At 39.4% G+C, this 17,911-nt stretch overlaps 2 protein-coding genes and 1 non-coding gene across 3 annotated transcripts in view; all 3 read right to left on the reverse strand.

Annotated features, from left to right (window-relative positions):
* The window catches only part of rskrb (ribosomal protein S6 kinase related b), a 68,350-nt gene extending 63,738 nt beyond the window's left edge, over positions 1-4,612 (reverse strand). Inside the window, exon 1 of the mRNA XM_029770417.1 lies at positions 3,812-4,612. Within this exon, the coding sequence (XP_029626277.1) occupies positions 3,812-3,841 (30 nt within the window). The 5' untranslated portion in view covers positions 3,842-4,612. The remainder of the gene's footprint in view (positions 1-3,811) is intronic.
* A 1,583-nt stretch (positions 4,613-6,195) lies between these two features.
* Positions 6,196-9,944, reverse strand: LOC115204696 (60S ribosomal protein L23a). Its single transcript, XM_029770418.1, has 5 exons — positions 9,815-9,944; positions 8,499-8,679; positions 7,910-8,086; positions 6,645-6,714; positions 6,196-6,259 (listed from the first exon to the last, which is right to left on the reverse strand). Exons 1-5 carry the CDS (start codon positions 9,837-9,839, stop codon positions 6,245-6,247), a joined length of 468 nt encoding a protein of 155 aa, XP_029626278.1. The 5' UTR covers positions 9,840-9,944; the 3' UTR covers positions 6,196-6,244.
* On the reverse strand, positions 8,266-8,337 carry LOC115204810 (small nucleolar RNA Z17). The gene has a single exon (XR_003880478.1). It is a non-coding gene; the product is annotated as a small nucleolar RNA Z17 (small nucleolar RNA).
* Positions 9,945-17,911: the final 7,967 nt, after the last annotated feature.

Raw genomic sequence — 17,911 nt, forward strand, 5'->3', positions numbered from 1 at the left:
CGGTCATAGTAACACCTACTCATTCAAGAGTTCTTCTTTTATTTTGACTGTTTTCTACATTGTAGAATAATAGTGAAGACATCAAAACTATGAAATGACACATATGGAATCATGTAGTAACCAAAAAAGTGTTTATCAGATCAAAATATATTTTATATTTGAGATTCTTCAAAGTAGCCACCCTTTGCTTTGATGACAGCTTTCCACACTCTGAGTTTGTGGAATTTATTGGTTAATTTGTGTAACTTCTTTCCTTCTTAATGCGTTTGAGCCAATCAGTTGTGTTGTGACAAGGTAGGGGGGTATACAGAAGATAGCCCTATTTGGTAAAAGACCAAGTCCATATTATGGCAAGAACAGCTCAAATAAGCAAAGAGAAACGACAGTCCATCATTACTTTAAGACGTGAAGGTCAGTCAATAAGGAACATTTCAAGAACTTTGAAAGTTTCTTCAAGTACAGAGTTACCAGCCTGAGAAATTGTAGCCCAAATAAATGCTTCACAGAGTTCAAGTAACAGACACATCTCAACATCAACTGTTCAACTGTTCAGAGGAGACTGGGTGAATCAGGCCTTCATGGTCGAATTGCTGCAAAGACACCACTACAAAAGACACCAATAAGAAGAAAAGACTTGCTTGGGCCAAGAAACACAAGCAATGGACATTAGACCGGTGGAAATCTGTCCTTTGGTCTAGAGTCAAAATTTGAGATGTTTGGTTCCAACCGCCGTGTCTTTGTGAGACGTAGTGTGGGTGAACAGATGATCTCTTGCATGTGTATTTCCCACCGTGAAGCATGGAGGAGGAGGTGTGGGGGTGCTTTGCTGGTGACACTGTCTGCGATTTGTTTAGAATTCAAGGCACACTTAACCAGCATGGCTACCACAGCATTCTGCAGCGATATGCCATCCCATCTGGTTTGGGCTTAGAGGGACTATCATTTGTTTTTCAACAGGACAATGACCCAACACACCTCCAGGCTGTGTAAGGGCTATTTGACCAAGAAGGAGAGTGATGGGGTGCTGTATCAGATGACCTGGCCACCACAATCACCCGACCTCAAACAAATAGAGATGGTTTGGGATGAGTTGGACCGCAGAGTGAAGGAAAAGCAGCCAACAAGTGCTCAGCATATGTGGGAACTCCTTCAAGACTGTTGGAAAGGCATTCCAGGTGATGCTGATTGAGAGAATGCCAAGAGTGTGCAAAGCTGTCATCAAGGTAAAGGGTGTCAATTTGAAGAACCTCAAATAACAAAAATATATTTGTTTAACACTTTTTTTGGTTCCTACATGATTCCATATGTGTTATTTCATAGTTTTGATGTCTTCACTATTATTCTACAATGTAGAAAATAGTAAAAAGAAAAACCTTTGAATGAGTAGCTGTTCTAAAACTTTTGACTGGTACTGTATGTGTAGATAGTAAATTGTATGTTTATGTTTTCAATATATCACAACTGTTTCTGCATATTGATGATGGATTTGGATCCTTTAAAACTGTGTTTTGACATTGGGCTATTTATAAATATTCAACTTAAATTTTAGGAATATGAATGGAACTTTTAACATCAATTTCCAATGGTATTGTACTTAATCAGGTAAAAACTGCTGAATGAATCCAAACACGTGCTGTGATTGAGGTATTTTGATGATGTACAGTGCCTTGCAAAAGTATTCATCCCCCTTGGCGTTTTTCCTATTTTGTTGCATTACAACCTGTAATTTAAATAGATTTTTATTTGGATTTCATGTAATGGACACACACAAAATAGTCCAAATTGGTGAAGTGAAATGAAAACACTAAAAAAAAATACTAATACTTTTTTTAAATGGAAAACTGGTGCGTGCATATGTAAAATTACTTTCAGAAGTCACATAATTAGTTAAATAAATATTAAAATGCAAATCATTTTATAACATTTTTGACATACGTTTTTCTGGATTATTTTGTTGTTATTCTGTCTCTCACTGTTCAAATAAACCTACCATTAAAATTATAGACTGATAATTTCTTTGTCAGTGGGCAAACGTACAAAATCAGTAGGGGATCAAATACTTTTTTCCCTCACTGTACATAAATATACATATATATACATACATATATATACATACATATACACATATACATACATATATATACATACATATATATACATACATATACATAAATATATATACATACATATATACATACATATACATACATACATACATACATACATATATATACATACACACATATACATACACATATACACATACACACATATACATACACACATATACATACATATACACACATACATATACACACATATACATACACACATATACATACACACATATACACACATATATATACATACATACATACACACATATACATACATATACATACATACATATACATATTAGAGGTCGGCCGATTAAATAGGGCCGATTTCAAGTTTTCATAACTATCGGAAATCGGTATTTTTGGACGCCGATTTTTTTTTTTTTACACGTTTATTTAACTAGGCAAGTCAGTTAAAGAACACATTCTTATGTTCAATGACGGCCTAGGAACGGTGGGTTAACTGCCTTGTTCAGGGGCAGAACGACAGATTTTTACCTTGTCAGCTCGGGGATTCAATCTTGCAACCTTACGGTTAACTAGTCCAAAGCTCTAACCACCTGCTTTACATTGCACTCCACGAGGAGCCTGCCTGTTACGCGAATGCAGTAAGAAGCCAAGGTAAGTTGCTAGCTAGCATTAAACTTATCTTATAAAAAACAATCAATCAATCATGATCACTAGTTAACTACACATGGTTGATGATATTACTAGTTTATCTAGCCTGTCCTGCGTTGCAAATAATCGCTTAGGTACACGTTGCTCCAACATCAAAGGTATATGAAATACAAATCGTATAGAGAGAAATAGTCCTATAATTCCTATAATAACTACAACCTAAAACTTCTTACCTGGGAATATTGAAGACTCATGTTAAAAGGAACCACCAGCTTTCATATGTTCTCATGTTCTGAGCAAGGAACTTAAACGTTAGCTTTCTTACATGGCACATAATGCACTTGATTTTATTGATGTATTATATTATGTTAAAATAAGTGTTCATTCAGTATTGTTGTAATTGTCATTATTACAAATAAATAAACGTGTAAAAAAAAATTGGCCGATTAATCGGTATCGACCTTTTTTGGCTCTCCAATAACCGGTATCAGTATCGGCGTTGAAAAATCATAATCGGTCGAGCTCTTATACATATATACATACATACACAGATCGATAGGAGAGAGCACAACAGATTAATGTAGGCTAAGCGTTCTTTCTATCTGCCGTTAAACGTCCCAACGCCTCACTACACAGTGGGCTAACTTGTGTGTCGTTGCGTGTTACAGTTGTATTTTCATTCATGCATCACGTCAGTATTATGATCTGTAGAGAACAGAGCCATCATCCATACAGAACAACACAACCGGGCCACATACTGCACTGTAGTTATTATCACACTATTACTGGGACGGCTCCATCTGAAATAACACCTCTAGTTAAGATACTACATATTGCAACAATGTAACAGGATAATATTATATGGGCAGATCCTAGATCAGCACTGTACTCTGTGATGCTTTGTGGATATGGGCCCTGATCTCATGCACTGAGTGAAACAGTATGAGTAGCTAGCTATATGAGCTGGTGTCTTTTATGTTTAATGAATAAGTTAAACCCCAACAACTCTCAGTGATGCTGATGCAGTCAGTGAAGTTTCAGCTTCCTGAGAGAGAGGAAGAGTCCTGCTATTTCACCTTGCTGGCTTTACTGGCGTCCGCCCCCATCTGGTCTGTCTCTCTCAGCTTGTTGTCATCCACCACGGCACTGCTTCTTCATCATCCTGCTAGCATCATCACCCTCCTCATCCTCGCCATCACTCAAACACAATCCGCAGCACACTGCGCAACACACACACACGGGTCCTCTGCAGCCCGGTGACGACACCGTGGCCAGCCGTCGGTAGGTAAAACGTGAGTAGCCGGTACTTCCTAAAGTGTTCCACCGTGTTGTCGTCGTCCACAGCAGATTTAGCGACATAAACAAGATAATCTCTTCTGTAGGTCACGTCACCCCGACATCCGCCCACACGGCGCTTATCCAATCAGACGCGTTAGACCCGCCCGTTTATCCAATCAGACGCGTTAGATCCGTTAGACCCGCCCGCTCCTCTCTGAAAGGAGATTCTGTCCTGATGAACTCTTTATTTCAACATACAGAGAAAACACAATAAAGCCAATTTAACGTGATAAAAAGGAATCTTGTTCATAAATTATTGTAGAATACTGTTGTTCAGATGTTAATATAATGTAGTTGGCAGATGAAGTTGAACAGAACAAATTAATCAATAAAGGTTTTTATATAGCTGATTCGCAACTGCAGTGGTCATTAATTTACAATGTGGCAAGCTGAGGCAGTAACCTATATCTTCTCACTCTCATTAGTGATTCCTGGTCCACTCAAATTAAAATCAAATAACATGTTTCTACAATCAAGTTGTAGAAACTTCTCAAGGATGATCAATGGAAACAGGATGCACCTGAGCTCAATTTAGAGTCTCATAGGAAAGGGTCTGAATACTTATGTAAATGGGATTTCAGTTTATTAATTTTAATACATTTGCCAAAAAAAGTCTAAAGTGGTTTTTCTTTTGTTATTATGGGGTATTGTGTGTAGATTAATGAGGGAAAACAATTTCATCCATTTTAGAATAGGTCTGTAATGTAAACAAAATATAGAAAAAGTCAAGGGGTCTGAATACTTTCCAAATGCACTGTAAAGTCTGGTGAGTGTGCAGGTTGTCCGGATAACCATTAATTAACTATTTAGCGGTCTTAATGCTCAGGTACCATTTGCTGGACAGTAGCAGAGTGAACGGTCTTCAAGCTATTCTTAGAGGTCCTGGGTGGCATGGGGCTCGGCCTCCGTATCTAAGGGGGTGTGAGGAAAATCTCAGGCCAGCGACTGATGCCGTGTGCTCAGCTGGCAGAGGAAAGGAGGTCCCTGATCACGGGAGGGTTGGGATTCACACATACAGACCAGAGTGAAAGGACTGCCAAGCCATAGTTCCCATAATGCACTACTGGTTCCATGAGATTTCATGCTCTGACTACGCCATGACACACACACAAATACAGCCATATTCCGAATACCAAACCTACCGTGTAACTGATGGCGTCGTTATATACAAACAGCGGTGTCATGATATAAACGACAGCTTCATGATATATGAATCTGCCATTTATCTTGGCATTCTTTCAACCAGCTTCATAAAGTAGACACCCAGAATGCATTTCAATTAGTAGGTGTGCCCTGTTAATTTGTGGAATTTCTTTCCTTAATGCATTTGAGCCAATCAGATGTGTTGTGACAAGGTAGGGGTGGTATACAGAAGATAGCCCTATTTGGTAAAAGACCATGTCCATATTATGGGAGGTGTTGGACCGCAGAGTGAAGGAAAAGCAGCCAACAAATGCTCAGCATATGTGGGAACTCCTTCAAGACTGTGGGAATAGCAGTCCAGGTGAAGAGGCATGATAAACAGCGGCGTCACATGATTGGTCTCCCAAGTGGTGCAGCAGTCTAGGCACTGCATCTCAGTGCAAGAAGCATCACTAGTCCCTGGTTCGAATCCGGCTGTGATTGGGAGTCCCATAGGGCGGCGTACAACTGGCCCAGCATCGTCCGGGTTTAGCCCAGGGTAGGCCGTCATTGTAAATAAAAAGTTTTTCTTAACCGACTTGCCCAGTTAAATAAAGGTATTTAAATAGTGGCGTCACATGATATTTAAATACTAGAGTAAATCAAACCTCCCTTTCCACATTAACCTTTAAATGGGGGCGGCAGCGAAGCCCGGTGGTTAGCGCGTTGGACTAGTAACCGAAAGGTTGCAAGATTGAATCCCCGAGCTGACAAGGTAAAAATCTGTCGTTCTGCCCCTGAACAAGGCAGTTAACCCACTGTTCCCCGGTAGGCCGTCATTGTAAATAATAATTAGTTCTTAACTGACTTGTCTAGTTTAAATAAAGGTTTAAAAAATAAAACAAACACAAAGGACCAGTGTTGGCATGTTTGGTGAGGAGCAACTCTGCGTGTTTGGTGTGACTGTCAGTGAGAACCAACCAATGAAAGACGAGGGCGATGTGTTTTTATGAACATTTTATTCCTCTGTACATCTCCCCAGCAGCCGGCTAGATTATGCCAATCTGAAACACAAGACATGAACAGACATTTAGACAGGCATCGTAGGACTGTCATAAGGCGTCATAGGGCATTTATAAAGGGTCACAGAGCAGGTGGTCTCTGGCATCAGTGGTTCCTTTGAGTCTGTCATTATTCGACAGAAATTATATCATACATCATCTGCGCAGAGAGTCTCCCTGCAGTCTGATTGGACACCACACCCCGTCCTCCAACGCTATTGGCCGACAGTGAACAGAAATGTGTGCATCTCAACACTGTCCAGTAGTCTCCTCTACGTGGACTAGTAGAGTGATATCAGACAACTCCAGTCCTCGTTGAGAGGAGTCTTGTGGACGGCTGTGATGCAGAGCCGTTTCTGTCATGACGGTGCACCACTATAGAGCTCACCTTGTTGGCGACATCCAGCGCATCGTAATCTGGAGCCAGGCGCACGTAGGCCTTCTTCTCCCCATCAGGCCTGGGGGAGAGGGGGGAGAAAGAGTGGAGGATATTATGACCGACTTCCAGCAGGAGTCAGTGGGGAAAATGGACAATAGACTATAACCATTAACTACTAAGTCCAGACCTTCTAATGTTGCTGCTCCAGTTTCAACTGTTCTGCCTGTGGCTATTGAACCCTGACCTGTTCACCGGACGTGCTACCTGTCCCAGACCTGTTGTCCCAGATCTGCTGTTTTCAACTCTCTAGAGACAGCAGGAGCGGTAGATACTCTCAAAGATCGGCTATGAAAAAGCCAACTGACATTTACTCCTGAGGTGCTGACCTGTTCCACCCTCGACAACCACTGACTATTATTTTAACATTTATGAACATCTGGCCATGTTCTGTTATAATCGCCACCTGGCACAGCCAGAAGAGGACTGGCCCCCCCTCATAGCCTGGTTCCTCTCTAGGTTTCTTCCTAGGTTCTGGCCTTTCTAGGGAGTTTTTCCTAGCCACCGTGCTTCTACATCTTCATTACTTGCTGTTTGGGGTTTTAGGCTGGATTTCTGTACAGCACTTTGAGATCAAATCAGCTGATGTAAGAAGGGCTTTATAAATACATTTGATTGATTGGTGTAATAGGTGGTAGCCATCAACTAAGTCCAGACCTTCTAATGTAATAGGTGACCAGGTCAGACCAGCGGCCAGGATAGTACCCAGTGACTAATAGTTAGATGTTAGTACCTTTAGGCTAGTAATGGACTAATCAGGGTTAGTTGAATAATGTCAGGATTATATCATGTACCTGATCAATGGGTCTAGTAGTTAGGATTAGAGGTATATGGGTCGCACCTGATCAAGGTGTCTAGTAGTTAGGATTAGAGGTATACGGGTCGTACCTGATCAAGGTGTCTAGTAGTTAGGATTAGAGGTATACGGGTCGTACCTGATCAATGTGTCTAGTAGTTAGGATTAGAGGTATACGGGTCGTACCTGATCAAGGTGTCTAGTAGTTAGGATTAGAGGTATACGGGTCGTACCTGATCAATGTGTCTAGTAGTTAGGATTAGAGGTATGCGGGTCGTACCTGATCAAGGTGTCTAGTAGTTAGGATTAGAGGTATACGGGTCGTACCTGATCAAGGTGTCTAGTAGTTAGAATTAAAGATATACGGGTCGTACCTGATCAATGTGTCTAGTAGTTAGGATTAGAGGTATACGGGTCGTACCTGATGAGCGTGTTGACCTTGGCCACATCGATGTCGTACAGCTTCTTGACGGCGTGTTTGATCTGGTGCTTGTTGGCCTTGATGTCTACGATGAAGACGAGGGTGTTGTTGTCCTCGATCTTCTTCATTGCCGACTCTGTCGTCAGAGGGAACTTAATGATGGCATAGTGGTCCAACCTGGGGGGGAGAGGGAGAAGGACGGGGGGGAGAGGGAGAAGGACCGGGGGAGAGGGACGGGGGTGAATAGGAGCTCACGTTCAGCACCAAACTAACGCTGCGGCCCAACCCCTTCAAATGTCATTGGCCCCACCACTATATTTGAACCCCATTAAACAAAGACAGGCCTGTTGCTCTAAGGTGCATCAGTGGTTTATAAGGATGGAATCATGGGATATCATACTTTGATCGCTGTTACCATCATTTGCACCTCGAGCAGAGAAACTAACCTGGACTAAACCATAACATCTCATTCAGCCATTTTTAAAATGTAATAAAATGGAAGAATCCTCAAAACAGATGTATGGCTTGTAACATGTCGGTACTGTACCAACGCCTTTCTATTGGCATTCTTACAGTTTGTATGACTTACTTATTCCTGCGAGGGGCACTCTTCCGGGGGTACTTGGGTTGTCTGCGGAGGCGCAGGGTTTTGGGGCGGCGGAAGGTCGGCGAGGTTCTTATCTTCTTTTTCCTCTGGCTGTGGACTCCTTTCAGAACAGCCTTCTTGGCCTTTAGGGCCTTCACCTTGGCCTCAGTCTTGGCAGGGACAGCTACAGAGGAGAGAGAATGTTTTAACTTGGTTAAGGCCTGAACAGCTACAGGAGATACGTTAGAGGGGGTTTATAAACTAAAGCTGATTAGTTTAACATCCTAAAATCAGAAAACTGTTGAACATCTGACCCATCCATATATCAAATTAATTAGCAAGGCATTGCAGTAAACAACCAATTAGTCTTTACATGGCCGGTGTGCTCTAAATACCTGCATCCGACAACTTTGGTTCTTGGGAGACCTTAAACTTATCTGGGATTGCAAATTCCTTCTGAAATTATTAACACATCACCTGAACTATAGTACACTTCTCAAAAAGGTTGGGAAGAATTTGATATTTTTCTCATGACCATTTTCTCTTATTTGATATGGCAGAGTGACCATTTTCTTTTATTTGTCGGGTCAAGTGCGTAAAGACAAACATATTAACCAAATTCTTTCTTTCCTCCCAGAGTTGGTTTAATTTATGTGTAATGGACTCCCACCCTTTACTGATGTTTGGGGGGCCTTTCAGCCGTTTCTAGTTATCATTCTGTCTCATATGTAGCCTATTTAATTTTTTTATTTACAATTGAACAAAAAGCCAATAAATATACTGTTAAAAAATAAAGTATGCTAGCATTTGTCAAGCCATCTAGGATTACAGTTTTGATGTATACCTTCAATACATTTAAAGCATGTACAACGCAGACCACACCGCAAAGTGTTAGGAAATGAATGTACTTCTGGTTACTAAAACGCAATGTGATCGAGGCGTTACTACAGGCCATGCTGTCAAGACTACCCCAACAAAACAACGCGACGAATAAACAATTAAATATACCACACACACGGGTTGCATTCACTCAAGTAAACTGAAACTTATGAATGTGAGAAATGGTCATTAATACGCGGAATGAAATAGGAATGTTTCAGCGAAATGACTAGCTAGCATAGCCACATTGGATAGAAACATGGTCGGCGGCTAACTTCTACATTTCGCGACTTTTTAGACAGATAAAATAACTAAGGACGTCTGTGACTTTCAACGAACGTAAAGAACATATATCCATCTTTACACACATGTATAAACAACACGTGTGGTTCTTGATATTAAGTGATTTTTCGCCAAAAACAATGTAAAGATTCACAGACCTTCCTTCTTCGCCTTCGGTGCCATGGTGAGAAAGGAAGAGCGCTCGGGGTTTCCGCAGCTATAATACAGGGGCGAGACCAGCGGCACTCATATCTCGCGATACTGGCGAACTGCATCATGGTACTTGTAGCGTCAGAGCGGTATCCTTTCTGTTGAGCGTTACTAGCGCTTCGCCTGTCTACGGGAAGTTGATACTGTTGCTATGCAACTTCTTGGTAGCTTGTTATTTATTAATTTTTTATTTCACCTTTATTCAACCAGGTAGGCTAGTTGAGAATAAGTCCTTTATTTAACCAGGTGTGTATATATATATATAACCCTTTATTTAACCAGGTAGGCTAGTTGAGAATAAGCTCTCATTTACAATTGCGACCTGGCCAAGATAAAGCAAAGCAGTTCGACACATATAACAACACAGAGTTACACATGAAATAAAACAAACATACAGTCAATAATACAGTAGAAAAATAAGTCTATATGCAATGTGATCATGGTACTTGTAGCGTCAGAATATGGATATACGTGGGCTTAAAGTCCAAACCTTAGCTGTGTTCGAATTACCCATGCTAACATACTGTATAATACATACTAAAATGAATTTATAGTAACTGAACGGTATCCTTTCCGTTGAGCGTTACTAGCGCTTCGCCTGTCTACCGGAAGTTGATGCTGTTGCTATGCAACTTCTTGGTAGCTTGTTAGCATAACACATTACTAACTAGACGTCTTACGACTAAATTAACAATGTCCATTAAGAAAGCACAACGACTTTTATCACTTAGCTATGAATGACGTGAAATAATCAAGTCAATAGGTTTACGAACGCTCAGTTAAATTGTTGCCAGTGTAACCGGCTAGCTAGTTAGCAGGGTGCGACATGCTAATATCGTTTCAAATCGGTGACGTCACTTGCTCTGAGACCTTGCAGTAGTTCCCCCTTGCTCTGCAAGGACCACGGCTTTTGTGGAGCGATGGGAGGCAGTTGTTGATGTGTCCAGAGGTTCCTCGGGGCGAGGAGAGAGACGGAAGCAATACTGTTACACCAGCAGCACAGTTACAGTCACCAACGCTCTGTATAACATGAAAAACAACACAACCAGCTCTGCCAGGGCGAGTAAAATTGTCAGAGTGAGATGTTTCTGGAAGTAGCTAGCAAGCCAGCCATCGTTAGCTTGGGTGCTTGACTGCCGTTGTGAGATCAGAACGCTCTGATGAACCAGAGTATGTGTCCAATGTACGCACTGGCTCCGAAAGCCAAACGCAATTTACGAACACACAGTTGGGTAGTTAGTTAGATAGCATATAGTTAATATACTGGCAAGTTTGATGTATTAGTAGCCAACTAACGTTAGGTAGCTAGCTAACATACCGGTACATACCGCTGTAATGATATGCTATGCGGTTCGTAAGGATAAGTACCAAACAAATTGTCAGCCAACATTTATTTATTTTTATTTTACCAGGCAAGTCAGTTACAAACATATTCTTATTTACAGTGACGGCCTAACCCGGACGACGCTGGGCCAATTGTGCGCCGCTCTATGGGACTCCCAATCAGGTCTGGGTGTGATACAGCCTGGAATCGAACTAGGGTCTGTAGTGACGCCTCTAGCACTGAGATGCAGTGCCTTAGACCACTGCACCACTCGGGTGTAGCTTATTTGAAAAGTCATTGGTTGTGCTCATAAATGACATACCCTCATCCACTTACCCTCACCTTATGTCCTTTGGGGAATCCCCGTCACCATCTTAGACGTCGGTCCAAACGATTAGTCAAACAAGGGAAGTTAGCAACGTACCACTCAGCCCTCGTTTTTGATCATGTTTGCGAGTGTACAATTACGTTCACGTCAAGCCTGAATCGCCCCATAATTCAGTTCGCGATGATTGTACATCCGCTAAGAAAAGTCAGGCGAAACTTAAAATCAATATGGAGAAGTCAACAACGTAAGTAAAAACAAATGTAAATAAGTTTAGACATTCTGATACTAATGGACATGATGGCAAAAACACATATTGTTAAAGTAATTCTGTTTTGTTTGGGTAGCTATTGGAAACGTTAGCTAGCGAATACAACTTTCCCTGACATCGCACTTATACATCTTAATTTAATTTACCTGATATCGTCGGATGGCTAGTATACGATGTCTGCGGATGCGTTGTCTTCTAGCCAAGACATGAAATGCATCATAATTGACTGTAATACATATCAATCACAAACCACAGCTACCGGTGGTTCCATGATGACTGAAAACACAACCTTGGGACAAACGAGTAACGAATTTCCGGGAAAGGGCGGTCCATTTAAAATGAATTCATTCCTCCCTTGCCCAGCAAGTGTCAACTTGTTTTGAATGCAGCCATGGGACATACTGACATGATACACTGCATGGCCAAAAGTATGTGGACACCCCTTCAAATTAGTGGATTCGGCTATTTCAGCCACACCCGTTGCTAACAGGTGTATAAAATCGAGCACACCGCCATGCAATCTCCATAGACAAACATTGGCAGTAGAATGGGCCTTACTGAGGAGCTCAGTGACTTTCAACGTGGCACTGTCAGAGGATGCCACCTTTCCAACAAGTCAGTTCGTCAAATTTCTGCCCTGCTAGAGCTACTCTGGTCAACTGTAAGTGCTGTTATAGAGAAGTGGAAATGACTAGGAGCAACAACGGCTCAGCCCTGAAGTGGTAGGCCACGCAAGCTCACTGAACGAGACCCCCGAGTGCTGATGCGTGTAAAAATTGTCTGTCGTTGCAACACTCACTACTGAGTTCCAAACTGCCTCTGGAAGCAACGTCAGCACAAGAACTGTTCGTTGGGAGCTTCATGAAATGGGTTTCTATGGACGAGCAGCTGCACACAAGCCTAAGATCACCATGCGCAACGCCAAGCGTCGGCTGGAGGGGTGTAAAGCACACCGCCATTGGAAATGCGTTCTCTGGAGTGATGAATCACGCTTCACCATCTGGCAGTCCGACGGACAAATCTGGGGTTGGCGGATGCCAGGAGAACGCTACCTGCCCGAATGCATAATGCCAACTGTAAAGTTTGGTGGAGGAGGAATAATGGTCTGGGGCTGTTTTTCATTGGTTCAGGCCCCTTAGTTCCAATGAAGGGAAATCTTAACGCTACAGCATACAATGACATTCTAGATGATTCTGTGCTTCCAGCTTTGTGGCAACAGTTTGGGGAAGGTCCTTTCCTGTTTCAGCATGACAATGCCCCCGTGCACAAAGCGAGGTCCATACAGAAATGGTTTGTTGAGATCAGTGTGGAAGAACTTGACTGGCCTGCACAGAGTTCGATTATTGGACCTTTGTTATTCCTAATCTATCTCCATGACCTTGCTGCTGTGTCTTCTATCATACTGCCCATTCTCTTTGCTGATTAAACCAATTTGATTTTAGCACACAATTTTGATTCACTAATTAGTGAAGCCAACTCCGTCATGGACAAGTTTTCTAAATGTTTCCAGATAAACAAATTATCTTTAAATGTAAAAAAAATATATATCGAACTTTATTGTATTCACTAGTAAGAATAAGAAATATTATCCCCAAAAAATTAAGAGACAGAATCTCAATTGGTGGGAATGAAATGGAACATGTCACATCCACTAAATTCCCCAGAGTTCTAATTGATGAAAAGTTATCCTGGAAAGATCATATTCAATTTGTCTGCATTAAAGTGATGAAATCTGTTGGTATCATCAGACAGATGAGGGGTTTGGTTCATCAGGCTTGCTTCCTAACTCTATACTAGAGCTTCATTCACATGTATTTCATTTACTGTAATATTGTCTGGCCATATGCCTCCTTCCTACACAAATTACTCATCATGCAAAAGAAATTTGCAAAACTGCACCTTTGTTTAAGAAACTCTATCTTGTCTATTTACAATTTTAATGTACGCCAATTATGCACTTTCATCAACAAATTCTCATACCTCCCAGACAGTTTACCTAAACCCTTCAATGGATTCTTCCAGGTTAATTCTGAAATCCATCTATATAACACAAGACACTGTGATAACCTTCACCCTCCCCACTGCCGCACCTCACATAGTCAATTCTCCATCCTATACAGAGGTACCATACTCTGGAATTTGTATCTTCACATTGCCAAAACAACATCATCCCTCAGTAACTTCAACCAAACTACTCAGTAATCTCCTCCATGAAGACTGGAGGTCAGCCTGATGAACCAAACTACTCAGTAATCTCCTCCATGAAGACTGGAGGTCAGCCTGATGAACCAAACTACTCAGTAATCTCTTCCATGAAGACTGGAGGTCAGCCTGATGAACCAAACTACTCAATAATCTCCTCCATGAAGACTGGAGGTCAGCCTGATGAACCAAACTACTCAGTAATCTCCTCCATGAAGACTGGAGGTCAGCCTGATGAACCAAACTACTCAGTAATCTCCTCCATGAAGACTGGGGGTCAGCCTGATGAACCAGACTACTCAGTAATCTCCTCCATGAAGACTGGGGGTCAGCCTGATGAACCAAACTACTCAGTAATCTCCTCCATGAAGACTGGAGGTCAGCCTGATGAACCAAACTACTCAGTAATCTCCTCCATGAAGACTGGAGGTCAGCCTGATGAACCAAACTACTCAGTAATCTCCTCCATGAAGACTGGGGGTCAGCCTGATGAACCAGACTACTCAGTAATCTCCTCCATGAAGACTGGGGGTCAGCCTGATGAACCAAACTACTCAGTAATCTCCTCCATGAAGACTGGGGGTCAGCCTGATGAACCAAACTACTCAGTAATCTCCTCCATGAAGACTGGAGGTCAGCCTGATGAACCAAACTACTCAGTAATCTCCTCCATGAAGACTAGGGGTCAGCCTGATGAACCAAACTACTCAGTAATCTCCTCCATATTGCCTGGCTCTCTCACACTCATATGCACTCACACATTTAAACATTTTAAAACATTTTTTACTGATCAATTAATTTATACATTTATAATTAGTAGGTTTTGTTAACCGTTTTAACAAACCTTTTTTATTTTTGAATGTATGTATTGTATATAGTTTTTTTGTGGTGTGGTTTTTATATAAGCCCCTGGGCTTCCAACCTCCCGCACACTGTTTTTAATTGATTGGTTTTTATCTGTATTGTTGTTTATCACTTGTTTTCTTTGGTGCAAATAAATTAAAACTAAAACTAACAAAACAGAGCCCTGACCTCAACCCCATCGATCACCTTTGGGATGAATTGGAACGCTGACTGCGAGCCAGGCCTAATCACCCAACATCAGTACCCGACCTCACTAATGCTCTTTTGGCTGAATGGAAGCAATGTTCCAACATCTACTGGTAAGGGTTTCCACTAGTGCGCAGGCTGTTTTAGCAGCAAAGGGGGGGGGGACCAACTCCATATTAATGCCCATAATTCTGCAATGAGATGTTCGAAGAGCAGATGTCCACATACTTTTTTTTTTTTTTTAAACACATTAATAAAAAATTTACAAATATATACGGAAGTTGAAAATCTACATTCAAAATGCATATTTATTAAAGAACATAACCAAGCACACAGGTTTAAGAAAAATACAAAATGCATGAAAATAAAATAAAAACATGAAACATCACAGGTCTTATACTGTACATATCAGACATATCATATCAGACATATCATATCATATTAGACATATCATATTAGACATATTGTATCAGACATATCATATTAGACATATATCAGACATATTAGACATATCAGACATATCATATTAGACATATCATATCAGACATCATATCAGACATATCATATTAGACATATCATATTAGACATATCATGACATATCATATTAGATATATTAGACATATCAGACATCATAACAGACATATCATATCAGACATATCATATCAGACATATCATATTAGACATATCATATTAGACATATTAGACATATCATATCAGACTATCAGACATCATAACAGACATCAGACATATCATATTAGACATATCATATCAGACATATCATAGACATATTAGACATATCATAGACATATCAGACATCATAACAGACATATAATTTCAGACATATATCAGACATATTAGACATATCAGACATATCATATTAGACATATATTAGACATATCATATCAGACATATCATATTAGACATATCATATTAGACATATTAGACATATCATGACATATCATATTAGATATATTAGACATCTCATATTAGACATATCATATTAGACATATTAGACATATCATATCAGACATATCAGACATATCATATTAGACATATCATATTAGACATATCATATCAGACATATCATATTACATATCATAGACATATCAGACATCATAACAGACATATCATATTAGACATATCATATCAGACATATCAGACATCATAACAGACATATCAGACATATCATATTAGACATATCATATTAGACATATCATATTAGACATATTAGACATATCATGACATATCATATTAGATATATCAGACATATCATATCAGACATATCATATTAGACATCTCATATTAGACATATCATATTAGACATATTAGACATATCATATCAGACATATCAGACATATCATATTAGACATATCATATTAGACATATCATATCAGACATATCATATTACATATCATAGACATATCAGACATCATAACAGACATATCATATTAGACATATCATATCAGACATATCAGACATCATAACAGACATATCAGACATATCATATTAGACATATCATATTAGACATATCATATTAGACATATTAGACATATCATGACATATCATATTAGATATATCAGACATATCATATCAGACATATCATATTAGACATATCATATTAGACATATTAGACATATCATATCAGACATATCATATTACATATCATAGACATATCAGACATCATAACAGACATATCATATCAGACATATCATATTAGACATATCATATCAGATATATCAGACATCATAACATACATATCATATCAGACATATCATATCAGACATATCATATTAGACATATCATATTAGACATATCATATCAGACATATCATATTAGACATATCATATTAGACATATCATATCAGACATATCATATTACATATCATAGACATATCAGACATCATAACAGACATATCATATTAGACATATCATATCAGACATATCAGACATCATAACAGACATATCAGACATATCATATAAGACATATCAATTTAGACATATCATATTAGACATATTAGACATATCAAGACATATCATATTAGATATATTCGACATATCATATCAGACATATCATATCAGACATATCATATTAGACATATCATATTAGACATATTAGACATATCATATCAGACATATCATATCAGACATATCGTATTACATATCATAGACATATCAGACATCATAACAGACATATCATATCAGACATATCATATTAGACATATCATATCAGACATATCAGACATCATAACAGACATATCATATCAGACATATCATATCATATTAGACATATCATATCAGACATATCATATCATATTAGACATATCATATCAGCCATCAGACATCATAACAGACATATCAGATATATCATATTAGACATATCATATCAGATATATCATATCAGACATATCATACCAGCTTGACTGCATCAAAGGCAGCAATGAGTTTCACAGCATGTTTGCATTTAACAAACCTTAATAATTGCACAAAGATATCAAGCTCTCTTTTAAAAATCTATAATAAGGGGGTAGTTTTCAAAAAAATATATACATTTGTGTATAAAGCATTTGGCTAATACAAGTCAATTATTGAACAGGAAATTGAAATCATAATTTTGCAATAAACCAAATTTGACGACATTGTGTGTGAAATTGGCAATAATAATCTTAGAAAAAAATGAATCATGTAGCTCCACCCACATCAAAAGAAAATCTGTTCAGTAGTTTCAATGTCATTCCCACAAAATGTACAGTCATTACAATCTATATTGAATTTCAATCTTAAAAATGTATTTGATGGATAAATATCATTTAGAATTTTAAAATGCTTCTCTTTGGCCTTGAGTTGTATAGGGAAAGACATTTTCTTATTGTCTTG

The sequence above is a fragment of the Salmo trutta genome, chromosome 12, assembly GCF_901001165.1.
Source record: "Salmo trutta chromosome 12, fSalTru1.1, whole genome shotgun sequence".
Taxonomy (NCBI): Eukaryota; Metazoa; Chordata; class Actinopteri; order Salmoniformes; family Salmonidae; genus Salmo; species Salmo trutta.